General features: G+C 46.9%; 1 protein-coding gene across 1 annotated transcript in view; it reads left to right on the top strand.

Moving 5' to 3' along the window:
* The window catches only part of LOC121564125 (WD repeat-containing protein 93-like), a gene marked incomplete at its 3' end in the record, with an annotated part of 56,846 nt that overhangs the window by 12,030 nt on the left and 17,886 nt on the right, over window positions 1-26,930 (top strand). The window contains exons 5-8 of the mRNA XM_045217339.1: window positions 1,139-1,217; window positions 1,632-1,781; window positions 3,300-3,486; window positions 14,233-14,303. Coding sequence (XP_045073274.1) covers window positions 1,139-1,217; window positions 1,632-1,781; window positions 3,300-3,486; window positions 14,233-14,303 — 487 coding nt within the window. The remainder of the gene's footprint in view (window positions 1-1,138; window positions 1,218-1,631; window positions 1,782-3,299; window positions 3,487-14,232; window positions 14,304-26,930) is intronic.

Here is a 26,930-nt window from a genome sequence, read left to right as displayed (position 1 = left end):
TAGCCATGAGCTCTAATATGCATATTGGTGTTCTACATTTGACATCTTAAATCCTCTGAATGAATCATCACCTTAGAAAGCGCTGTCCATTTAGTTGTGTTTGCCTTTGGAACAACATTCAAAGACCATGTTCTCCTCTCAGTTTCAATCTGCTGTTGAACTTCTTTCTTCAAATTAATCGATCACAGTGAGGTCAAACAATGTAGCCTAATTGAATTTTTAAAGTATGATACTGTTTTGATGATAAGGGTTTGATGCGATTTTCGATTGCATTTGCATTGATGTCAGAGTGATTAGAGGGACAATAGAGTGCTGAGTACCAGGCCATTAGCGACCTGACTGTCATTAGCAAGTTGGGTTCTACCAAAGCATCAGCGCCATTCCAGTGTAGAGCTCATAGGAGGAGATTTCGGTGACTCAACGGTCATGTGGAATGTGACTGTGGTCATGACTCATGACTGCCGGTGTGGCCGTAATACAGTCACCACAACAGCCCTACTTGGGACGTCCCTACCCTAAATCTCAACCCTTACCCTTACCTAACCATTTGACATTTAAACGGGGGTGGCTGGTAGCCTAGAGGTGAAGAGCGTTGGGACAGTAACTACATTTAAACGGGGGTGGCTGGTAGCATAGAGGTGAAGAGCGTTGGGACAGTAACTACATTTAAACGGGGGTGGCTGGTAGCATAGAGGTGAAGAGCGTTGGGACAGTAACTACATTTAAACGGGGGTGGCTGGTAGCCTAGAGGTGAAGAGCGTTGGGACAGTAACTACATTTAAACGGGGGTGGCTGGTAGCCTAGAGGTGGGACAGTAACCGAAACATTGCTAGTTCGAACACCCAAGCTGAAAAAAATCTGTCGAAGTGCCATTGAGCAAGGCACTTAACCCTAATTGCTCCTGTAAGCCACTCTGGATAAGAGCGTCTGCTAAATTACGTAAATGTTAACTTCAATGGGGTAGGGAAGTCCCAAGGATTCCGGATAGCAAGGTTGGAGTGGTTGGAGGGTGATTGCAGAGTCCTTGGTGGAAGGCCATAGACATGCTTGTCCATAGTTTGGCTAGCTGGTTTCATCTCAGTTATCATTAGATTATATCATGTAACTATATCTTATCATTAACCTTTGATGTGACCAGGATGACCTCAACCAGAGAAGTGTCTGTGTGAAGTTTGAACTGTCCAGAGGAGGAGACTATGGAGCTGCTACCATCAGCTGTAAGGTTTATTACACAACACAGATCAAGGTCACATCTCATCACTGCATAATGCTGAACACGTCATCCTGAATATTAAACTGACCTAAATGTCAGTGGTTCACTTTAACAATGAATCAATGTGTTGTCTGTCTGTGGTATGAGCCTAAACAATATTGTTTCTAGTGGAGGTTAGCTACAAGTCAAGTGTCCTGGCACCTGGCTTCACATCAGTTCAAAAGATTGACGAGTGACGGAAGTGACCGCCTGGGATCTGTGTGGGAGAGCCGGGCGGATCAGCTCAATCAGATCGCCCAACTGAAATGAGAGGATTGCAAAACAAAAGGACCTTTTCATCTGTTTAGTCCAGTCCTAAGTCTGCATGCATGTAGAATATTTCATTCAATCCTCATATTATTTTCATTTCTCCCACCAGGTCATGGTTGTCAGTGTTTAGAGGTGTACAGCTTCCCTAAAGACTCCTGGCTGAAAGAGCTGTCCCAGCATGCACCTGGAGTAGGAGATACAGGGAAACTGTCTCCTGTCGCCATGCTGATGAAGATCAAACCACCTAAACCTCCCACAGGTACTTCTCATGACATTCTGTCGTACCAAACTTTAACAGGTCCTTCTCATGACATTCTGTCGTACCAAACTTTAACAGGTCCTTCTCATGACATTCTGTCGTACCAAACATTAACAGATCACGGTAGAGTCGTTCCAGGTCATTTCAGCAAGCCATGACACCCACCATCTCAGATTGTTCTGAAATCCTTTCTGTTGTTAGAAACAGATAAGATTAGCATTCCTGAAACATTATTTTGTTGAAAAATAATGATCTCTGAGAAATTAAGCTAATTGATTGCACCCAAATTGGCCATTTTAATTTATAGGATTCATGTAATATTCAATAAATATAGTACCTAACATCCAATTTGGACCAAACCTTTTTTCTAACAATGAGTAAGCTATGAGGAATCCAAAGAAATTGTCAAAAGCCATCCACAGACCCCCACACCCCACGCCAATCCCACCCCAACAACGAATATATAGTATCAGTTCTCTATGTATGAAAATGTATGCACTCACTAACTGTAAGTCGTCTGCTAAATGACTAAAATGTAAATGTATGTCTGACAAGTAGTATGGAGCTGCTGCTTGGAGTATTGTTTCTTCGTCCTATATAATATATTGTCAGTGAATTTTGTGTGTTTTCTTTTTTTGTGTGTGAAAAATGTGTCATTGTAAATGTTAGATTTATGTCCCATCCTACATCTTAATATTACCAGGTTCTGACTTTTTAAAGACCCCCTCAATATTAAAGGGATAATTCACCCAAATTACAAAATGACATATTGGTTTCCAAGCAGTCTATGGACAAGGTATGACGGCAACCCTTGCGTTGGTTTTGTTTACCTGGCCACTGTTTCAAATGCTAACTTTTTTAGCATTTGTGGCACAAATTCCATGCAAGTCAACGGTACCTATATTAGCATTTTCACACTTCATATCCAAATAATCGAAGTAAGATAATACAGTTACACAATCAATTTTTTATACTTTAGGATGATTTGAACATGAAGCGTGAAAATGCTATTATAAGTACCATTGACTTGCATTGAATTTGTGCCACAAATGCTAAGAAGTTAGCATTTGAAACTGTGATAAGGTGGTGTTGAAGGAGTCAGGCGCAGGAGGGTAAATCACAGAATAACAGGCTTTAATCCGCAAAAATACAGGGTTACGCAGAAATGCGTCAAACACACTCCAGGGCACAAAACAGGCGCACTGGAAAATACAAGGCACACGGGAAAATTCTCCCGTCGAACAAAATACACGAGCTCCACCGAGCTTCACTAACCTCCACAAACAAACAATCACCCACAAGGACAAGGGGCCAGAGGGAACACTTATACACGGACTAATGAGGGGATTAGAACCAGGTGTGTGTGATTGACAAGACAAGACAATTGTGATGATGATTGGGGCGGCAGTGGATAGTACTCCGGTGACGACGAACGCCGAATCCTGCCCGAACAAGGAGGGGAGGCATTGTATCAACATGAGAATAACAGGAAGACATTGTATCTGTCGTATTTGACAGGATCTACCATGAAGAGTCCATTTGAGGTGTTGCAGAAGACCGAGGACGGCAATGTGATTGGCTCAGGACAGAACCACCTGATCAGCAGTCGCCAATGGGAGGACCAGGACGCTGTGTTTAAGTCTGTATACAGGAAGTACATGGTTACTAACCCCAGCAACACTACATACCCAGAAGACAGACCCAGGTAAACACTACAGTTGGATGGGAGTGGTTGGTCTTAATATCCTCAGATTGTAATGATGACAGACCCAGGTAAACACTACAGTTGGATGGGAGTGGTTGGTCTTAATATCCTCAGATTGTAATGATGACAGACCCAGGTAAACACTACAGTTGGATGGGAGTGGTTGGTCTTAATATCCTCAGATTGTAATGATGACAGACCCAGGTAAACACTACAGTTGAATGAGAGTGGTTGGTCTTAATATCCTCAGATTGTAATGATGACAGACCCAGGTAAACACTACAGTTGGATGGGAGTGGTTGGTCTTAATATCCTCAGATTGTAATGATGACAGACCCAGGTAAACACTACAGTTGAATGAGAGTGGTTGGTCTTAATATCCTCAGATTGTAATGATGACAGACCCAGGTAAACACTACAGTTGGATGGGAGTGGTTGGTCTTAATATCCTCAGATTGTAATGATGACAGACCCAGGTAAACACTACAGTTGAATGAGAGTGGTTGGTCTTAATATCCTCAGATTGTAATGATGACAGACCCAGGTAAACACTACAGTTGAATGAGAGTGGTTGGTCTTAATATCCTCAGATTGTAATGATGACAGACCCAGGTAAACACTACAGTTGAATGAGAGTGGTTGGTCTTAATATCCTCAGATTGTAATGATGACAGACAATAAGACCTGATGGGGCTCTGGGTCCTCAGTCTGAATCAGACTTTACCCAGACAGCTACTGATGACCTGATAGGGCCCTGGGTCCTCAGTCTGAATCAGACTTTACCCAGACAGCTACTGATGACCTGATAGGGCCCTGGGTCCTCAGTCTGAATCAGACTTTACCCAGACAGCTACTGATGACCTGATAGGGCTCTGGGTCCTCAGTCTGAATCAGACTTTACCCAGACAGCTACTGATGACCTGATAGGGCCCTGGGTCCTCAGTCTGAATCAGACTTTACCCAGACAGCTACTGATGACCTGATAGGGCCCTGGGTCCTCAGTCTGAATCAGACTTTACCCAGACAGCTACTGATGACCTGATAGGGCTCTGGGTCCTCAGTCTGAATCAGACTTTACCCAGACAGCTACTGATGACCTGATAGGGCCCTGGGTCCTCAGTCTGAATCAGACTTTACCCAGACAGCTACTGATGACCTGATAGGGCCCTGGGTCCTCAGTCTGAATCAGACTTTACCCAGACAGCTACTGATGACCTGATAGGGCCCTGGGTCCTCAGTCTGAATCAGACTTTACCCAGACAGCTACTGATGACCTGATAGGGCTCTGGGTCCTCAGTCTGAATCAGACTTTACCCAGACAGCTACTGATGACCTGATAGGGCTCTGGGTCCTCAGTCTGAATCAGACTTTACCCAGACAGCTACTGATGACCTGATAGGGCCCTGGGTCCTCAGTCTGAATCAGACTTTACCCAGACAGCTACTGATGACCTGATGGGGCCCTGGGTCCTCAGTCTGAATCAGACTTTACCCAGACAGCTACTGATGACCTGATAGGGCTCTGGGTCCTCAGTCTGAATCAGACTTTACCCAGACAGCTACTGATGACCTGATAGGGCTCTGGGTCCTCAGTCTGAATCAGACTTTACCCAGACAGCTACTGATGACCTGATAGGGCTCTGGGTCCTCAGTCTGAATCAGACTTTACCCAGACAGCTACTGATGACCTGATGGGGCTCTGGGTCCTCAGTCTGAATCAGACTTTACCCAGACAGCTACTGATGACCTGATAGGGCTCTGGGTCCTCAGTCTGAATCAGACTTTACCCAGACAGCTACTGATGACCTGATAGGGCTCTGGGTCCTCAGTCTGAATCAGACTTTACCCAGACAGCTACTGATGACCTGATAGGGCTCTGGGTCCTCAGTCTGAATCAGACTTTACCCAGACAGCTACTGATGACCTGATAGGGCCCTGGGTCCTCAGTCTGAATCAGACTTTACCCAGACAGCTACTGATGACCTGATAGGGCTCTGGGTCCTCAGTCTGAATCAGACTTTACCCAGACAGCTACTGATGACCTGATAGGGCTCTGGGTCCTCAGTCTGAATCAGACTTTACCCAGACAGCTACTGATGACCTGATGGGGCTCTGGGTCCTCAGTCTGAATCAGACTTTACCCAGACAGCTACTGATGACCTGATAGGGCTCTGGGTCCTCAGTCTGAATCAGACTTTACCCAGACAGCTACTGATGACCTGATGGGGCTCTGGGTCCTCAGTCTGAATCAGACTTTACCCAGACAGCTACTGATGACCTGATGGGGCCCTGGGTCCTCAGTCTGAATCAGACTTTACCCAGACAGCTACTGATGACCTGATAGGGCCCTGGGTCCTCAGTCTGAATCAGACTTTACCCAGACAGCTACTGATGACCTGATGGGGCTCTGGGTCCTCAGTCTGAATCAGACTTTACCCAGACAGCTACTGATGACCTGATAGGGCTCTGGGTCCTCAGTCTGAATCAGACTTTACCCAGACAGCTACTGATGACCTGATAGGGCTCTGGGTCCTCAGTCTGAATCAGACTTTACCCAGACAGCTACTGATGACCTGATGGGGCCCTGGGTCCTCAGTCTGAATCAGACTTTACCCAGACAGCTACTGATGACCTGATAGGGCTCTGGGTCCTCAGTCTGAATCAGACTTTACCCAGACAGCTACTGATGACCTGATAGGGCTCTGGGTCCTCAGTCTGAATCAGACTTTACCCAGACAGCTACTGATGACCTGATAGGACCCTGGGTCCTCAGTCTGAATCAGACTTTACCCAGACAGCTACTGATGACCTGATAGGGCTCTGGGTCCTCAGTCTGAATCAGACTTTACCCAGACAGCTACTGATGACCTGATAGGGCTCTGGGTCCTCAGTCTGAATCAGACTTTACCCAGACAGCTACTGATGACCTGATGGGGCTCTGGGTCCTCAGTCTGAATCAGACTTTACCCAGACAGCTACTGATGACCTGATAGGGCTCTGGGTCCTCAGTCTGAATCAGACTTTACCCAGACAGCTACTGATGACCTGATGGGGCTCTGGGTCCTCAGTCTGAATCAGACTTTACCCAGACAGCTACTGATGACCTGATGGGGCCCTGGGTCCTCAGTCTGAATCAGACTTTACCCAGACAGCTACTGATGACCTGATAGGGCCCTGGGTCCTCAGTCTGAATCAGACTTTACCCAGACAGCTACTGATGACCTGATGGGGCTCTGGGTCCTCAGTCTGAATCAGACTTTACCCAGACAGCTACTGATGACCTGATAGGGCCCTGGGTCCTCAGTCTGAATCAGACTTTACCCAGACAGCTACTGATGACCTGATGGGGCCCTGGGTCCTCAGTCTGAATCAGACTTTACCCAGACAGCTACTGTTGACCTGATGGGGCCCTGGGTCCTCAGTCTGAATCAGACTTTACCCAGACAGCTACTGATGGCCTGATAGGGCTCTGGGTCCTCAGTCTGAATCAGACTTTACCCAGACAGCTACTGATGACCTGATAGGGCTCTGGGTCCTCAGTCTGAATCAGACTTTACCCAGACAGCTACTGATGACCTGATAGGGCTCTGGGTCCTCAGTCTGAATCAGACTTTACCCAGACAGCTACTGATGACCTGATAGGGCCCTGGGTCCTCAGTCTGAATCAGACTTTACCCAGACAGCTACTGATGACCTGATAGGGCCCTGGGTCCTCAGTCTGAATCAGACTTTACCCAGACAGCTACTGATGACCTGATAGGGCCCTGGGTCCTCAGTCTGAATCAGACTTTACCCAGACAGCTACTGATGACCTGATAGGGGTCCTCAGTCTGAATCAGACTTTACCCAGACAGCTACTGATGACCTGATGGGGCTCTGGGTCCTCAGTCTGAATCAGACTTTACCCAGACTCGTATCAGTGTGGTGTCCAGGGGGGGTCTAGTCCTAACCAGCCTCTTGTGTTTCCAGCCTCTCGTATCAGTGTGGTGTCCAGGGGGGGTCTAACCCTAACCAGCCTCTCGTATCAGTGTGGTGTCCAGGGGGGGTCTAACCCTAACCAGCCTCTCGTATCAGTGTGGTGTCCAGGGGGGGTCTAACCCTAACCAGCCTCTTGTGTTTCCAGCCTCTCGTATCAGTGTGGTGTCCAGGGGGGTCTAACCCTAACCAGCCTCTCGTATCAGTGTGGTGTCCAGGGGGGGTCTAACCCTAACCAGCCTCCCTTATCTGTGTGGTGTCCAGGGGGTTGGGAAAAAGAGAAAAAGAGAAGCTTCTGTTTCACAAAGGGCTGATAAGGAGATTGTTGATTGCTAATGAGGGGATTCGATTAATCTGGCCTGGGCTGCCGGGTAAACTTGTTTTGCACCTGGTGAAAGTTGATTGCATTGGTTTTGGAACCGGGCTGCCTCCCGGGCTTCAGCCAGGTGCCCCGCTCTGTCCGACGCGAAGTCGGATCAAAACATAAGTGACGTAATTAAGCATGTGGAGTAATTAATAGGATTCTGTGTTTTCACACGCAAAAGTGATTGCTTTTGGTAAAAACACCTTATCTGCCTTCCCACTGAAAACTAGTTATAAAATTCTTTTTTTTATATACTTTGTTTATTGAATTTTCAGTACCAGCATTTAGTAAATAATTGCACTTGAAAGTTATTTGGTATGAATATGGAACAACAATTTGAAGACAACGATACAGCAAAACATGGAGAGACAGACATGAAAGAAAAAATAGACATTAAGTACATAAATAAGATAAAACACAAAAAAAAAAAAAAAAAAAAAAAAGGAAGAATATCTGTTTTGATCCAGTTGTTATAGGTCAGCTAGCACAGTTATTACCGTCCTTAACATCCGAGATGTCGTATATGCACATACCAGGCTTCTTACATCACCAATATATAAATATACATCACTCTGGAACTGCAGGGAAATGTATTCTTTTGACATAAGAAAAGAAGGGAGCCCACTTTGCATAAAATTTGTCTACAGACCCATTGAGTGTCTGTTTTATTTTCTCCAACTTTATGCAATTCAAAATAGATTTAATCCAAAGAGCATGAGAAGGGGCTGCAGAGGATTTCCATCTAAGTAAAATTAATCGTCTCGCTAACAACGTGACAAAGGCAATTACATCCTTATTCATTTTGGTCAATTGTATTGTGGGTAAGGAAACTCCAAATAATGCAATGAGAGGGTCTGGCTCGATCTGTGTGCCGCTTAATTCTGAGAGTGTGTTAAAGATGTCTTTCCAGAAACCAACCAGAGATGGGCAGCACCAAAACATGTGCACATGATTAGCAGGGGACTGGTTACATCGAACACAATTAGGGTTCACATCCTTGTAAATTTTTGATAGTCTTGCTTTTGGTCCAGTGGGCCCTATGAATGAGTTTGCATTGGATGAGGCCGTGTCGAGCGCAAATAGAAGAGCTATGTACCCTTTTGAGTGCCTCTTCCCATAGTTCATCAGATATTTCCCTCACCCAGTTCCTCCTCCCAAGAGGATTTGATATTGTTTAATGAGATGGCTTGTAGTGAGCAAATTTGACTATAGATTATTGACATTGTGCCTTTCTGATTAGGAAGAGGGGTGAGAAATGTGTCGAACTGTGTTCCACTAGAAAGGTTGGGGAATCCTGGATCTATGCTGCGGATGTAACTCCGGACTTGTAAGAATCTAAAAAAATGATGTCTGGGGAGACCAAATTTAGCTGATAGTTGTTGAAACGTACTAAATGTATTGTTAGTATACAGATCTCTGAATCTTTTAATACCGAGATTAGACCATGTTGAGAAAGCACCATCAATCATAGATGGGGGAAAAGCTGGGTTTGAGGCTACCGGAGCCAAGGAAGAGGTTGTTTGAAACCCAAAGTGGCGCCTAAATTGATTCCAGATCTTCAATGTTGTTTTGACACATGTATTGTTGGTGAAGGAGGAGTAAGGGCCTGTAATAGAGGAGTGAGCGAGGGAAGACAGTGATGCCGGTGTAGACGAGGCAGCCTCCATCTCCAGCCAAGTTGGGGGTGGGAATATTACTCTGCTCTGCAACCAGTACTGAATGATCCTAAGGTTAGCGGCCCAATAATAGAATCTGAAATCTGGTAGAGCTAGACCGCCGTCTGGTTTGGGCCTCTGCAAGAGCTGTTTTCGCATCCTAGGAGGCTTTTTGTCCCATATAAAGGGTAGAATTAGGCCGTCGATCTTTTTGAAAAATGTATTGGGTAGAAATATTGGAAGGCACTGATAGAGGTATAAGAATTTAGGGAGAGTATTCATTTTAATAGAGTTAATTCTAGCAACTAAGGAGAGGTGTAGCAAAGACCACCGTTCCAAATCGTCCTTAGTACGGGTTAAGAGAGGAGCAAAGTTGGCTTGAAAAAGGTTTTCAAACCTAATTGTGACATGTACCCCGAGATAAATAAAACTGCTGTGTGCTATTTTAAATGGCAAGTTATGTAAAGGGGATTTTTTTGCAGCCATGTTAAGTGGCATCAATTCACTTTTACTGAGATTTAGTTTATACCCTGATATGTGACCGAAGGATGCGAAAGTGGCAAGGGCAGCAGGGACAGAGACAGAAAGATTGGATGTGTATATTAATAAATCATCTGCATATAAAGACAGTTTGTGTTCGTGCCCGTATCTGACTATGCCTTTGATGAGGGGGTTGGAGCGAAGTGCTATTGCAAGTGGCTCTATGGCGAGGGCAAACAGTAAGGGACTTAAAGGGCAACCCTGACGTGTCGATCTTTGCAGAGGGAAGCGATCTGATTGAGTGTTATTAGTCCTGACAGAGGCTTGGGGGGATGAGTACAGAAGTTTTATCCAGGTCATGAATTTGGAGCCAAAGCCAAATTTATTTAGAGTGTAAAAAGGTATTTCCATTCCACCCGATCAAACGCTTTCTCCGCGTCCAGGGATATAATGGCTTCAGAGGTATTGTTGACAGAAGGATTGTATATAATATTAAATAATCTTCGGAGATTGAAGAATGAGTGTCTATTTTTTATAAATCCTGTTTGATCCGGAGAGATAATTGATGGGAGGACTGTTTCTAGCCGCGTTGCCAGAATTTTGGCTAGAATTTTATAGTCCACATTTAGCAGGCTAATTGGACGGTATGATGCACAGTCAAGAGGGTCTTTGTTTTTTTTTAAGAATAACACAAATGGTTGCTTGAGTGAGAGTATGTGGGAGAGCACCATTTACAAATGCATCATTGTACATTTCAATTAGAATAGGGGCTATTTTGGTGATAAACTTTTTATAAAACTCTGTCGGGTAGCCATCAGGCCCTGGGCTTCTCCCAGATTGAAGGGATTTGACAGCGTTAGACAGTTCTTCAACAGTGATCGGCTGCTCTAATTTTTTACCAAATCCCGGCCGACCGAAGGCACAGATAGTGAGTGGAAGAAATTATCCAATTCCAGTGTATCCGCTTTACTTTCAGAGGTATATAGAGACTGGTAAAATCTCTTGAACTCCTCATTGATCCCCCCAGGATCTAATGATATCCCAGATGATGTACGAATTTTTGTAATCTGAGATGATGATGATTGTTGACGTAACTTGTGAGCTAATAATTTACTGGCTTTCTCTCCTTGTTCATAGTAAGTGCTCCTAGACTTGACAAGCATTTCAGTAACCTGGTCTGTTAATAGTGTGTCAAATTCTGCTTGCAGAGTTAAACGTTCCTTATAAATATCTGGGGATGGTGAAACGGCATAAATGTCATCTAATTGGGCAATACAGCGTGTTAGCATAGATAACCTATTCCTTTTCAATTTGTTCTCATGTGCGGTGTAGGAGATAATTTCACCTCTGATATAAGCTTTCAAAGTTTCCCAGAGAGTAGACGCAGAGATGTTTGGGGTTCTATTTGTAATCATGAAAAAGTCGATTTGACTCAAAACAAAGTTGACAAAGTGTTCATTACTGAGCAGTTGGGTTTTTAGTCGCCAAGGCGGTCGCTGATTGTCAACATTTTGAAAAGCTACTTCCATAGTAACAGGGGCGTGGTCAGATACAACAATTGGGTTATATGAACATGAAGTTATGGAGTGGAGGAGCCGGTCATCAACAAGGAAGTAGTCTATGCGCGTAAAAGTGTGGTGGACCGATGAGAAAAAAGAGTATGCTTTCCCAGCTGGATTAACCATTCTCCAAGGATCTGAGACTGCGAATTCAGACATAAAGGTTCGAACAACTCTAGCTGAGGTTGATAGGGTGGTAGGTTTAGTGGAGGATCGATCCAATTGTGGGTCTAACCAACAGTTAAAGTCACCTCCCTAAAATCAACATATGGGTGGACATATCTGGGAGTGTAGAGAAAACCGATTTGAAAAAATCACCGTTGTCCCAATTAGGAGCATAGATATTAACAAGAAGAACCTTTGTATTGAGCAGCCTACCACTGACAATTATATATCTACCATGGGGATCTGCGATCACCTTAGAACATGTAAAAGGTACCGATCTGTGAAGTAAAATAGCCACCCCTCTCGCCTTACTCTGAAATGAGGAATGGAACACCTGACCCACCCATCTGCACCTAAGACTTGAGTGTTGTGATACCTTCAGATGAGTTTCTTGGAGAAAGATGATGTGAGCTTTCAAATGATGAAGATGGTGTAGTACCTTACTACGTTTAACTGGGTTATTTATGCCCCTGCAGTTCCAAGTAAGAAAATTAAAGCCATTCCCTCCAGCAGTATGGGCTACACTAGGCTGAGTCATATCTTAAGAGAGAGAGAGGATGTGTAAAGGACAAGGTACAATGTAAACTGAAGATCTTAGTTGAACCTAAAAGCGCAAATGTAAAAAACAAAGACAAACGAAGAGGCACAAAAACATATACAAACTATATACATGAACAAACCCTTCCCTCACACCCGCCCCTTGCCGAAGCATCTCCCCAAATGAGATGCAAGCAAAACCCTAAATACGAAGAAAGTTTAGAGCTAAGCATGATAACTCTTACTCTGTGCTACCTAAGATTAGTGACCATTTAACTAGAGTAAGCCAAACATGAATAGAATGGTCCCCAATAGAGTCTAAGGAAAACTATCCTCGATTAAGAGAGGTTTAACCTCGACGCAGATGGTAAATAATCAGACTGAAACAGCCATGCAGACCCCCAGATATTGGCATTAGAGGCGGCAAACCTGGGCTGGAAATAAAAAGATAAAGAAGAGAGTGACATTCATATGTCGATGAACCCAGCAGAGATGGCTTCGTTAGTCACCCATTCGGCCTGCTAACTAGCCTGCTAGGAAGACCAGCTAGCCAACAATTTGTTACAAACCATGCGGTACAACAGCCGCTTTCACGTTCTTGTTGATGAAATCTGCCGCTATAGCCGGGTCCTCGAATCTGTGCATGGAACCGTCCGGTAAAGTCAGTCTCAAAACCGCAGGGTAGATGAGGCCGAACTTCACGCCCGGGCAGGTGTGTAGTTGGCGTTTCACAGCTCCAAAGCTAGCCCGCCTCTTAGCCACAGCTGTTGTGTAGTCCGCAAATATCGAGACTCTTTTACCCTTATGTAGAAGAGGGGATGCTTCTCCCGATCTTCTCAGTATGTCGCTATGGACGTGAAAGAAATGCACCCTGATGACAAATGGTCGTGGGGGTTCTCCATCCCTGGGTCGGCTACGCAGAGTGCGGTGAGCCCGGTCTAGCAATGGCTTCTCCTCTAGCCCGAGCAGCTCCTGAAGTAGCTGGGCCATGTACTCCGTGGGTCTTGGGCCCTCCACTCCCTCCGGTATTCCCAGTAGACGAATGTTGTTCCTCCGCATTCTACTTTCCATATCTTCGCATCTATTATCGAGGAATGCCACCCTAGTTGTCAATGAGCCGACGCTAGCCTCTAGCTCGCTAATGCGAGTGCCGTGGTCTGTAGCCCCTCGCTCCAAATCCGATAAAGTCACCCCATGTGCGTCGAGCTTATTCTGTATACTCTCGATAGATTTTTTAAGCTCGTCTTTGATCGTTGATATCTCTGACCTGAGGTTGGTAGAGAGACAGTCAATTTTTCCGAAAATGTCGGCTTTGAGGGTGCCTATCACGGATTGTAGCATCTCCACAGTCAGTGTTTCCGTGGGGCCGGCATTGGTAGCGTTCGGTGGCGGGGTGAGTCGGGAGAAGTTGCAGGCTTGTTGCGGCCTGCTCTTGCAGACTCTGTTTTTGGTCGGGTTGATGTCATTACGAATTTAAATTTATTAAACTTGAACTGAGTTGTTTATGGGTCTCTTCAGACGCCTGGGCAAACAGAAATGTATGCAGTTTTGCAAAGTTAAATATATAAATTTGGTCACTAACTCAGGAGCGATAGGGAGACGCGTGCTACATCCTTGGCTTCCAACAGCGCCCCCCACTAGTTATAAAATTCAAACATATATCTTATACAAAAGAGATGTTGTATGTCTCGGGATGATGCACCATGCTGCCTTGTTGACAACATGACCGAGCGACGCAGATTACTGTTGGATTTGAGAAGGGCTCTCCTCCCTCACAGCTTTTCCAGTTCACGTCACGGGGCATAGACCGGTGCCCCGCGGCTCAGCATAATAGAATCCGCCCATTGCTAGCTTTTGGACTTCAATCACTCGTGAGTTCATGTTGACATAGCCTTTAGACTTGGACATGAAAGGTGCACTAGTGTTGTAACCGTGGAGATGACATGTTAGTGTTGTAACCGTGGAGATAACGTGTTAGTGTTGTAACCATGGAGATGCTGTGTTGTTTTAAGCTGTGTGACCAGTCATTTCCTGTTTCCTGGAGGTGTGTTTCCTGTCCTGGAAGGAGTTAAGCCTCAGACAGGTGGGTTAAGACAATTGACCAAATATGTATTTTCATTACATTTGAATATCATGAATCTGTTTTTAAATCTTTTATTGATGCCATGGGTTCTGTATTTAAGTATTTAATTAATGCCATGGGTTCTGCTGTATTTAAATATTTAATTGATGCCATGGGTTCTGTATTTAAATCTTTAATTAATGCCATGGGTTCTATATTTAAGTCTTTAATTGATGCCATGGGTTCTGTATTTAAATCTTTAATTAATGCCATGGGTTCTATATTTAAGTCTTTAATTGATGCCATGGATTCTGTATTTAAATCTGTAATTGATGCCATGGGTTCTGTATTTAAATCTTTAATTGATGCCATGGGTTCTGTATTTAAATCTTTAATTAATGCCATGGGTTCTGTATTTAAATCTTTAATTAATGCCATGGGTTCTATATTTAAGTGTTTAATTGATGCCATGGGTTCTATATTTAAGTATTTAATTGATGCCATGGGTTCTATATTTAAGTATTTAATTGATGCCATGGGTTCTATATTTAAGTATTTAATTAATGCCATGGGTTCTATATTTAAGTATTTAATTAATGCCATGGGTTCTATATTTAAGTATTTAATTAATGCCATGGGTTCTGATGCAGATTGAGATTGACAACCCATAAAATATACATTTTATCAACTCTTAAATCAGATGTATTTATCTTACTCTCTTCTTAGGAGCCCTAACCCTAACCCTTCTATTTGTAATAAAATATATCCCCTTTATCAAATCAAAATCAGATGTATCTTACATCAGCAGATGTCACAAAGTGCTATACAGAAACCCAGCATTAAAACCCCAAACAGCAAGCAATGCAGATGTAGAAGCACGGTGGCTAGGACAAACTCCCTAGAAAGGCAGGAACCTAGGAAGAAACCTAGAGAGGAACCAGGCTCTGAGGGGTGGCCAGTCCTCTTCTGGCTGTACTGGGTAGAGAGGAACCAGGCTCTGAGGGGTGGCCAGTCCTCTACTGGCTGTACTGGGTAGAGAGGAACCAGGCTCTGAGGGGTGGCCAGTCCTCTTCTGGCTGTACTGGGTAGAGAGGAACCAGGCCACTTCTGGCTGTACTGGGTAGAGAGGAACCAGGCTCTGAGGGGTGGCCAGTCCTCTTCTGGCTGTACTGGGTAGAGAGGAACCAGGCTCTGAGGGGTGACCAGTCCTCTACTGGCTGTACTGGGTAGAGAGGAACCAGGCTCTGAGGGGTGGCCAGTCGTCTTCTGGCTGTGCAGGGTGGATATTATAAGAGTACATGGCCATTAAGGCCAAGTGATCACATTTCTTGGTTCTAGTGAAGATTCTAGCAGCCGTGTTTAGCACTAACTGAAGTTTATTTAGTGCTTTAGCCGGAGAGTAGAGCATTGCAGTAGTCTAATCTAGAAGTGGCAAAAGCATGGATTAGCTGCATCATTTTTTGGACTAAAAGTTTCTGATTTTTGCAATGTTACGAAGATGGAAAAAAGCTGCCCTTGAAATATTCTTGATATGTTCGTCAAAAGAGAGATCAGGGTCCAGAGTAACGCCGAGGGTCCTTCACAGTTTTGAGACGACTGTACAACCATCAGGATTAATTGTCAGATCCAACAGCAGATCTCTTTGTTTCTTGGGACCTAGAACTAACTGTCAGATCCAACAGCAGATCTCTCTGTTTCTTGGGACCTAGAACTAACTGTCAGATCCAACAGCAGATCTCTCTGTTTCTTGGGACCTATAACTAACTGTCAGATCCAACAGCAGATCTCTTTGTTTCTTGGGACCTAGAACTAACTGTCAGATCCAACAGCAGATCTCTCTGTTTCTTGGGACCTGGAACTAACTGTCAGATCCAACAGCAGATCTCTTTGTTTCTTGGGACCTATAACTAACTGTCAGATCCAACAGCAGATCTCTTTGTTTCTTGGGACCTAGAACTAACTGTCAGATCCAACAGCAGATCTCTCTGTTTCTTGGGACCTGGAACTAACTGTCAGATCCAACAGCAGATCTCTTTGTTTCTTGGGACCTAGAACTAACTGTCAGATCCAACAGCAGATCTCTTGGTTTCTTGGGACCTAGAACTAGAATCTCTGTTTTGTCCAAGTTTAAAAGTAAAACATTTGCCGCCATCCACTTCCTTATGTCTGAAACACAGGCTTCCAGGGTAGGCAATTTTGGGGCTTCACCATGTTTCATCGAAATGTACAGCTGTGTGTCGTCCGCATAGCAGTGAAAGTTTACATTGTGTTTCCGAATGACATCACCAAGAGGTAGAATACAGTGGGGAAAAAAAGTATTTAGTCAGCCACCAATTGTGCAAGTTCTCCCACTTAAAAAGATGAGAGAGGCCTGTAATTTTTCATCATAGGTACACGTCAACTATGACAGACAAAATGAGAAAAAATAATCCAGAAAATCACATTGTAGGATTTTTAATGAATTTATTTGCAAATTATGGTGGAAAATAAGTATTTGGTCAATAACAAAAGTTTCTCAATACTTTGTTATATACCCTTTGTTGGCAATGACACAGGTCAAACGTTTTCTGTAGGTCTTCACAAGGTTTTCACACACTGTTGCTGGCCCAATTTTGGCCCATTCCTCCATGCAGATCTCCTCTAGAGCAGTGATGTTTTGGGGCTGTCGCTGGGCAACACGGACTTTCAACTCCCTCCAAAGATTTTCTATGGGGTTGAGATCTGGAGACTGGCTAGGCCACTCCAGGACCTTGAAATGCTTCTTACGAAGCCACTCCTTCGTTGCCCGGGCGGTGTGTTTGGGATCGTTGTCATGCTGAAAGACCCAGCCACGTTTCATCTTCAATGCCCTTGCTGATGGAAGGAGGTTTTCACTTAAAAATTCACAATACATGGCCCCATTCATTCTTTCCTTTACACGGATCAGTCGTCCTGGTCCCTTTGCAGAAAAACAGCCCCAAAGCATGATGTTTCCACGCCCATGCTTCACAGTAGGTATGGTGTTCTTTGGATGCAACTCAGCATTCTTTGTCCTCCAAACACGACGAGTTGAGTTTTTACCAAAAAGTTCTATTTTGGTTTCATCTGACCATATGACATTCTCCCAATCCTCTTCTGGATCATCCAAATGCACTCTAGCACACTTCAGACGGGCCTGGACATGTACTGGCTTAAGCAGGGGGACACGTCTGGCGCAGCAGGATTTGAGTCCCTGGCGGCGTAGTGTGTTACTGATGGTAGGCTTTGTTACTTTTGTCCCAGCTCTCTGCAGGTCATTCACTAGGTCCCCCTGTGTGGTTCTGGGATTTTTGCTCACCGTTCTTGAGATCATTTTGACCCCACAAGGTGAGATCTTGCGTGGAGCCTCAGATCGAGGGAGATTATCAGTGGTCTTGTATGTCTTCCATTTCCTAATAATTGCTCCCACAGTTGATTTCTTCAAACCAAGCTGCTTACCTATTGCAGATTCAGTCTTCCCAGCCTGTTGCAGGTCTACAATTTTGTTTCTGGTGTCCTTTGACAGCTCTTTGGTCTTGGCCATAGTGGAGTTTGGAATGTGACTGTTTGAGGTTGTGGACAGGTGTCTTTTATACTGATAACAAGTTCAAACAGGTGCCATTAATACAGGTAACGAGTGGAGGACAGAGGAGCCTCTTAAAGAAGAAGTTACAGGTCTGTGAGAGCCAGAAATCTTGCTTGTTTGTAGGTGACCAAATACTTATTTTCCACCATCATTTGCAAATAAATTCATAAAAAATCCTACAATGTGATTTTCTGGATTTTGTTTTCTAAATTTGTCTGTCATAGTTGACGTGTACCTATGATGAAAATTACAGGCCTCTCTCATCTTTTTAAGTGGGAGAACTTGCACAATTGGTGGCTGACTAAATACTTTTTTTCCCCACTGTATATAGTGAAAACAACAGTGGTCCTAAAACGGAACCTTGAGGAACGCCGAAACTTACCATTGATTTGTCAGAGGACAAACCATCCACAGAGACGAACTGATATCTTTCAGACAGATAATATCTAAACCAGGCAAGAACTTGTCCGTGTCGACCAATTAGGGTTTCCAATCTCTCCAAAAGAATGTGGTGATCGATGGTGTCAAAAGCAGCACTAAGGTCTAGGAGCACGAGGACAGATTAAAAGGTAATTTACCACCTCCACGAGTGCAGTCTCAGTGCTATGATGGGGTCTAAAGCCAGACTGGAGGCAGTCTCAGTGCTATGATGGGGTCTAAAGCCAGACTGGAGGCAGTCTCAGTGCTATGATGGGGTCTAAAGCCAGACTGGAGGCAGTCTCAGTGCTATGATGGGGTCTAAAGCCAGACTGGAGGCAGTCTCAGTGCTATGATGGGGTCTAAAGCCAGACTGGAGGCAGTCTCAGTGCTATGATGGGGTCTAAAGCCAGACTGGAGGCAGTCTCAGTGCTATGATGGGGTCTCAAAAGCCAGACTGGAGGCAGTCTCAGTGCTATGATGGGGTCTAAAGCCAGACTGGAGGCAGTCTCAGTGCTATGATGGGGTCTAAAGCCAGACTGGAGGCAGTCTCAGTGCTATGATGGGGTCTAAAGCCAGACTGGAGGCAGTCTCAGTGCTATGATGGGGTCTAAAGCCAGACTGGAGGCAGTCTCAGTGCTATGATGGGGTCTAAAGCCAGACTGGAGGCAGTCTCAGTGCTATGATGGGGTCTAAAGCCAGACTGGAGGCAGTCTCAGTGCTATGATGGGGTCTAAAGCCAGACTGGAGGCAGTCTCAGTGCTATGATGGGGTCTAAAGCCAGACTGGAGGCAGTCTCAGTGCTATGATGGGGTCTAAAGCCAGACTGGAGGCAGTCTCAGTGCTATGATGGGGTCTAAAGCCAGACTGGAGGCAGTCTCAGTGCTATGATGGGGTCTAAAGCCAGACTGGAGGCAGTCTCAGTGCTATGATGGGGTCCAAAGCCAGACTGGAGGCAGTCTCAGTGCTATGATGGGGTCTAAAGCCAGACTGGAGGCAGTCTCAGTGCTATGATGGGGTCTAAAGCCAGACTGGAGGCAGTCTCAGTGCTATGATGGGGTCTAAAGCCAGACTGGAGGCAGTGAGTTGCTAAGCAACAGCTTTTTAAATTTTCTTTGAGAGGAATTGGAGATTCGATATAGGCCAATAGTTTTTTTATATTTTCCGGGTCAAGGTTTGGCTTTTTCAAGAGAGGCTTTATTACTGCCACTTTTAGTGAGTTTGGTTCACATCCAGTGGATAGGGAGACATTTATTATGTTCAACATAGGAGGGCCAAGCACAGGAAGTAGCTCTTTCAGTAGTTTAGTTGGAATAGGGTCCAGTATGCAGCTTGAAGGTTTAGAGGCCATGAGTATTTTCATGAAAAGACTTAAGTGTCTCTATTGATCCGAGGTCCTGGCAGTTCTGTGCAGACTCAGGACAACTGAGCTTTGGAGAAATACGCAGATTCCATGTCCCACTGTCTGTCTCTCTCCCCCTGTCTGTCTCTCTCTCCCCCTGTCTGTCTCTCTCTCCCCCTGTCTGTCTCTCTCCCCCTGTCTGTCTCTCTCTCCCCCTGTCTGTCTCTCTCTCCCCCTGTCTCTCTCTCTCCCCCTGTCTGTCTCTCTCTCCCCCTGTCTCTCTCCCCCTGTCTGTCTCTCTCTCCCCCTGTCTGTCTCTCTCCCCCTGTCTGTCTCTCTCCCCCTGTCTGTCTCTCTCTCCCCCTGTCTGTCTCTCTCTCCCCCTGTCTGTCTCTCTCTCCCCGTCTGTCTCTCTCTCCCCCTGTCTGTCTCTCTCTCCCCCTGTCTGTCTCTCTCCCCCTGTCTGTCTCTCTCTCCCCCTGTCTCTCTCTCCCCCTGTCTCTCTCCTCCCCCTGTCTGTCTCTCTCTCCCCCTGTCTGTCTCTCTCTCCCCCTGTCTGTCTCTCTCTCCCCCTGTCTGTCTCTCTCTCCCCCTGTCTGTCTCTCTCCCCCTGTCTGTTTCTCTCTCCCCCTGTCTGTCTCTCTCTCCCCCCTGTCTGTCTCTCTCCCCTGTCTGTTTCTCTCTCCCCCCTGTCTCTCTCTCCCCCTGTCTCTCTCTCCCCTGTCTGTTTCTCTCTCCCCCTGTCTGTCTCTCTCCCCCTGTCTGTTTCTCTCTCCCCCTGTCTGTTTCTCTCTCCCCCTGTCTCTCTCTCCCCCTGTCTCTCTCTCCCCCTGTCTGTTTCTCTCTCCCCCTGTCTGTCTCTCTCCCCCTGTCTGTTTCTCTCTCCCCCTGTCTGTCTCTCTCTCCCCCTGTCTGTCTCTCTCCCCCTGTCTGTTTCTCTCTCCCCCTGTCTCTCTCTCCCCCTGTCTCTCTCTCCCCCTGTCTGTTTCTCTCTCCCCCTGTCTGTCTCTCTCCCCCTGTCTGTTTCTCTCTCCCCCTGTCTGTCTCTCTCTCCCCCTGTCTGTCTCTCTCCCCTGTCTGTTTCTCTCTCCCCCTGTCTCTCTCTCTCTCCCCCTGTCTGTCTCTCTCCCCCTGTCTGTCTCTCTCCCCTGTCTGTCTCTCTCTCCCCCCTGTCTGTCTCTCTCTCTCCCCTGTCTGTCTCTCTCTCCCCTGTCTCTCTCTCCCCCTGTCTGTCTCTCTCTCCCCCTGTCTCTCTCTCCCCTGTCTCTCTCCCCCTGTCTGTCTCTCTCCTCCTGTCTGTCTCTCTCTCCCCCTGTCTCTCTCTCCCCCTGTCTGTCTCTCTCTGTCTGTCTCTCTCTCCCCCTGTCTGTCTCTCTCCCCCTGTCTGTCTCTCTCCCCCTGTCTCTCTCTCCCCCTGTCTCTCTCCCCCTGTCTGTCTCTCTCTCCCCCTGTCTGTCTCTCTCTCCCCTGTCTGTCTCTCTCCCCCTGTCTGTCTCTCTCTCCCCCTGTCTGTCTCTCTCTCCCGTGTCTGTCTCTCTCTCCCCCTGTCTCTCTCTCCCCTGTCTGTCTCTCTCTCCCCCTGTCTGTCTCTCTCCCCTGTCTCTCTCTCTCTCTCCCCCTGTCTGTCTCTCTCTCCCCCTGTCTGTCTCTCTCTCCCCCTGTCTGTCTCTCTCTCCCCCTGTCTGTCTCTCTCTCCCCCTGTCTGTCTCTCTCTCCCCCTGTCTGTCTCTCTCCCCCTGTCTGTCTCTCTCTCCCCCCTGTCTGTCTCTCTCTCCCCCTGTCTGTCTCTCTCCCCTGTCTCTCTCTCCCCCTGACTGTCTCTCTCTCCCCCTGTCTGTCTCTCTCTCCCCTGTCTGTCTCTCTCTCCCCCTGTCTGTCTCTCTCTCCCCCTGTCTGTCTCTCTCCCCCCGTCTGTCTCTCTCTCCCCCTGTCTGTCTCTCTCTCCCCCTGTCTGTCTCTCTCCCCCTGTCTCTCTCTCCCCCTGTCTGTCTCTCTCTCCCCCTGTCTGTCTCTCTCTCCCCCTGTCTGTCTCTCTCTCCCCCTGTCTGTCTCTCTCTCCCCCTGTCTGTCTCTCTCTCCCCCTGTCTGTCTCTCTCTCCCCCTGTCTGTCTCTCTCTCCCCCTGTCTGTCTCTCTCTCCCCCTGACTGTCTCTCTCTCCCCTGTCTGTCTCTCTCTCCCCCCTGTCTGTCTCTCTCTCCCCTGTCTGTCTCTCTCTCCCCCTGTCTGTCTCTCTCTCCCCCTGTCTCTCTCTCCCCCTGTCTGTCTCTCTCTCCCCTGTCTGTCTCTCTCTCCCCCTGTCTGTCTCTCTCTCCCCTGTCTGTCTCTCTCCCCCCTGTCTGTCTCTCTCTCCCCCTGTCTGTCTCTCTCCCCCCTGTCTGTCTCTCTCTCCCCCTGTCTGTCTCTCTCTCCCCCTGTCTGTCTCTCTCTCCCCCTGACTGTCTCTCTCTCTCCCCCTGTCTGTCTCTCTCTCCCCCTGTCTGTCTCTCTCTCCCCCTGTCTGTCTCTCTCTCCCCCTGTCTCTCTCTCCCCCTGTCTGTCTCTCTCCCCCTGTCTGTCTCTCTCTCCCCCTGTCTGTCTCTCTCTCCCCCTGTCTGTCTCTCTCCCCCTGTCTCTCTCTCCCCTGTCTCTCTCTCTCCCCTGTCTCTCTCTCCCCCTGTCTGTCTCTCTCTCCCCCTGTCTGTCTCTCTCCCCCTGTCTGTCTCTCTCTCCCCCTGACTGTCTCTCTCCCCCCCTGTCTGTCTCTCTCTCCCCCTGTCTGTCTCTCTCTCCCCCTGTCTGTCTCTCTCTCCCCCTGTCTGTCTCTCTCTCTCCCCTGTCTCTCTCTCTCCCCCTGTCTGTCTCTCTCTCCCCCTGTCTGTCTCTCTCTCCCCTGTCTCTCTCTCTCCCCCTGTCTGTCTCTCTCCCCCCTGTCTGTCTCTCTCTCCCCCTGTCTGTCTCTCTCTCCCCCTGTCTGTCTCTCTCCCCCTGTCTGTGTCTCTCTCTCCCCAGTCTGTCTCTCTCCCCTGTCTCTCTCTCCCCCTGTCTGTCTCTCTCTCCCCCTGTCTCTCTCTCCCCCTGTCTGTCTCTCTCTCCCCCTGTCTGTCTCTCTCTCCCCCTGTCTGTCTCTCTCTCCCCCTGTCTGTCTCTCTCTCCCCCTGTCTGTCTCTCTCCCCCTGTCTCTCTCTCTCCCCTGACTGTCTCTCTCTCCCCCTGTCTGTCTCTCTCTCCCCCTGTCTGTCTCTCTCTCCCCCCTGTCTGTCTCTCTCTCCCCCTGTCTGTCTCTCTCTCCCCCTGTCTGTCTCTCTCCCCCTGTCTGTCTCTCTCTCCCCCTGACTGTCTCTCTCTCCCCCTGTCTGTCTCTCTCTCCCCCTGTCTGTCTCTCTCTCCCCCTGTCTGTCTCTCTCTCCCCCTGTCTCTCTCTCCCCCTGTCTGTCTCTCTCCCCCTGTCTGTCTCTCTCTCCCCCTGTCTGTCTCTCTCTCCCCTGTCTGTCTCTCTCCCCCTGTCTCTCTCTCCCCCCTGTCTGTCTCTCTCTCCCCCTGTCTGTCTCTCTCTCCCCTGTCTGTCTCTCTCCCCTGTCTCTCTCTCCCCCTGTCTGTCTCTCTCTCTCCCTGTCTGTCTCTCTCTCCCCCTGTCTGTCTCTCTCTCCCCCCTGTCTGTCTCTCTCTCCACCTGTCTGTCTCTCTCCCCCTGTCTGTCTCTCTCTCCCCCTGTCTGCCTCTCTCTCCCCCTGTCTGTCTCTCTCTCCCCCTGTCTGTCTCTCTCTCCCCCTGTCTGTCTCTCTCTCCCCCTGTCTCTCTCCCCCTGTCTGTCTCTCTCTCCCCCTGACTGTCTCTCTCTCCCCCTGTCTGTCTCTCTCTCCCCCTGTCTGTCTCTCTCTCCCCCTGTCTGTCTCTCTCTCCCCCTGTCTCTCTCTCCCCCTGTCTGTCTCTCTCCCCCTGTCTGTCTCTCTCTCCCCCTGTCTGTCTCTCTCTGTGACGACCCTCCCACTCTGTCTGCCGTATTCTCTCTTTGTTCTTGTTTCCTTGTTAGGATGCCGGTGGGCGGAGTTGGGAGGGTCGTCAGCTACATGGGAAACACCTGGGCCGGGTTGTCCCAGGATAAATGGACCTCTTCTACATTCATTAGGGAGACTCTCTCCAGGCAGATACTTTGATTTTGGTTGTGATATTTTTGTGGCCTTTTTTGGGTTGTTTGCTTTGGCACTTATCAACACTTTTCTATATTACATTTATGCAAGCAAACACTCACTTACACTACTGATTACTGATTACACACCCCATTGTTATTTCAGTTAGTTACTTTAATTAATAAATATATACTTTGAGTACTCCTTGTCTCCACGTGTCTCCCTTTTGTTACGAACTTGAGCCGGTTCGTGACAAGTGGGGGCTCGTCTGGGATTTTGAACTGGTTGTGTTTGGGAGAACGTGGAGTTAATGTCCAATGCTGTAGGGTTTTTCTTTGTAAATTTTGTTAGTTTGTTTGAGTTTGATAGGCCAGTATTGGTTGCCTTTGGGTTTTGTACTGCGTTGGAGAGAGTACATTGGTTAGTTTCAGTCCCTGCCCAGCCTGGAAACTCTTGCTCTACTCGCTGTTGGGACATCGGTCTGAGGTGAGTACAATCGGCTGTGTACCTCAGTGGGAGATTGGGTAGGGTAGTGACATTTGCTACCCGGAGCTATAGCTTTTTCCCCGGATAGGCTTAGTGACGTGTTTTGTTTGGGATACGTTGGGCATGGTTAAATGTTTGTTATTTTTGTGTGGTGTCAGTGGACTGAGCAGTTGTCTCGGGGCACATCCGTGGCTTGGGGAAATCTACCAGCGTGCTGGGGGTTTAATTCCTTGCCAGCGGGCTACAGTGCGTAATTACCCACCGCGAATCTGCACGAAGACTAGGGTTGAGTTATTGTAGGTTGGGGAAGCTCCATATCCCAGCTCTCTTCTGTGGTGCTCGGTGTGATTGTCATTTCTCTTGTGTCTGGTGTGCTCAGCAGAGGGTTGAGCAAGATTATTATGATCTATATATATATTTTTTTTCCCTGATTATGGCGTCTAATGTAGATGAGTTCATTCGCTTTCCATCAGAAGAACTGTTAGAATTATGTACTAAAGAACAGCTGTTGAAGGTTGCTGAACACTACAAGGTTGAAATTAGTGATAAACGCCTAAAAAATTCTATTAGGTTAATATTGAAGGCCAATTTGATGGAGAGTGGTATTCTGGATGTTACCACTGGGGCAGCCTCTGCTGAGGACACGTTGTCTCCCCGATATGTTACAATGACCGCTCCATCGGTTAGTCATGGTGGTCTTCTTTTTGAACAGCAGAAAGAACTGCTTCTGTTACAGCTAGAGCATGAACAAGCTAAAATGGAGCATGATCGTGTAAAATATGAAAGGGAATTGGAATTTAAACAGGATATGGAGCGTGCTAAAATCAAGCTGCAACAAGAGCGACTAGAGTTGGTTAGGGAAGGAAAGCTCTCAGGGGAGAGTTTGCTCTGGGAAGATGACCCAGAGTTACCTAGGGGTCGTTCCTCTTTTGGTCGTAATCCAGACACATTTGATATTGTTGGGAATTTACGGTTGTTGCCCCAGTTTAATGAAAAGGACCCGGAGACATTCTTTTCGTTGTTTGAGCGTGTTGCTGACGCTAGGAGTTGGCCTGATTCTGATCGCACTTTGATGTTGCAGTGTGTGCTGACTGGTAAAGCGCAAGAAGCATATTCAGCTCTTAGTGTAGCAGACAGTGTTAGTTATGAGAAGGTTAAAACGGCTGTGTTACAGAGTTATGAATTGGTCCCTGAGGCTTACCGCCAACGATTTAGAACTTTAAAAGGGATGATCAGCAGACTCATGTTGAGTTTTGCGCAATATTATCTTCACAGTTCAATCGCTGGTGTTCCGCCTCTGCAGTTATGACTTTCCAAGGGCTGTGTGATCTGATTATGTTAGAACAATTTAAGGACACAATCCCTGATCGTATAGCGACATGTACATTAACGAACGAAAATAAAGACTGTCGCTGAAGCTGCGGTTTTGGCAGATGAATATGTGTTGACTCACACACTTTTTTTGCAGAACCCCGTATTCGGAGTGAGTGGGGGTGTTTGCAGAGAGTTGGGCCTCGCTCGCCGAGATACTTCGGTTCCCGGGCAGAGTTTCATTCAACTGGGGTTGAGCCTGATACCCGTGGTAAAACTGACTTTGGTCAAGAGTGTCACTACTGTCGAGAATTAGGTCATTGGAAGAATGAATGTCCGATTCTTAGGTCTAGGGGTAAATTCAGTACAGGTGCTTATGGTAAATCGAGGCCTATAGCGTTAGCAGCGCCTGTTCCACATCAGTTCACTCCTGACGCATTGTCTCATGCTCAGAGCCATGTGAAGGGCTATATTGATCCCGACTATTTACCTTTTTTGTTACGGAGGGTTTTGTGTCTATGGTAGGAAGTAAGAACCTAGTGCCAGTAAAGATCCTAAGAGATACAGGTGCCTCTGAATCATTTGTGTTGGAATCTGTGTTACCCTTCTCTGCGGAGACTGATTCGGGAATAGTGTTCTAATTAGGGGAATAGGTTTGAACACTCTGTCAGTTCCATTGCATAAACTGATGTTGGATTGTGGACTGGTGAAAGGTGAGGTTGTTGTGGGGGTGCGTCCTTCATTGCCTATTGAGGGTGTTGACGTGATCCTTGGAAATAACTTGGCTGGGGAGCGTGTGTGGCCTATCGTGTTTCCATCTTTAGCGGTTTCTAATAAGCCTTCAATTGTAGGGATTCCTGATGAGAGTGCGCAGAATTTCCCAGAGGTGTTTTCTGCGTGTGCAGTGACGCGTTCTATGATCCCTGATGACTTGGTTACGGAACTGGCTAACGAGAATACCATAAAGAAGTCTGTTACTGTTTTCCCTGTTATCCCGTTATCCGTATCCCGCTCCGATTTAATCGAGGCGCAACGGGCTGACCCTACATTAGAAGAGTTGCGGGACCAGATTGTGCCTGTAGAACAGTTGGGAGATGTCGCACAGGGCTATTTTCTCCAAGAGGAGGTCCTGATGAGGAAGTGGATGTCTCATGGTAGTTGTTTTCTGGGGAGGCGATTAGTCAGGTTGTGGTACCAGTTAGGCTTCGTGAGTTGGTGCTGACAACTTCTCAAACGACGTTGCTGGGCATATGGGTGTGAGAAAAACCTACAATCACATATTACGAAATTTTTTTTGGCCAAGATTAAAGAGGGATGTTTCTGATTTCATCAAAACTTGTCACACCTGTCAATTAACTGGTAAACCTAATCAAGCTATTAAGCCGGTACCACTGTTCCCTAT

This window comes from Coregonus clupeaformis, unplaced genomic scaffold (genome assembly GCF_020615455.1).
Source record: "Coregonus clupeaformis isolate EN_2021a unplaced genomic scaffold, ASM2061545v1 scaf1018, whole genome shotgun sequence".
NCBI classification, from domain to species: domain Eukaryota; kingdom Metazoa; phylum Chordata; class Actinopteri; order Salmoniformes; family Salmonidae; genus Coregonus; species Coregonus clupeaformis.
This window is presented reverse-complemented; position numbering and strand designations above follow the sequence as displayed.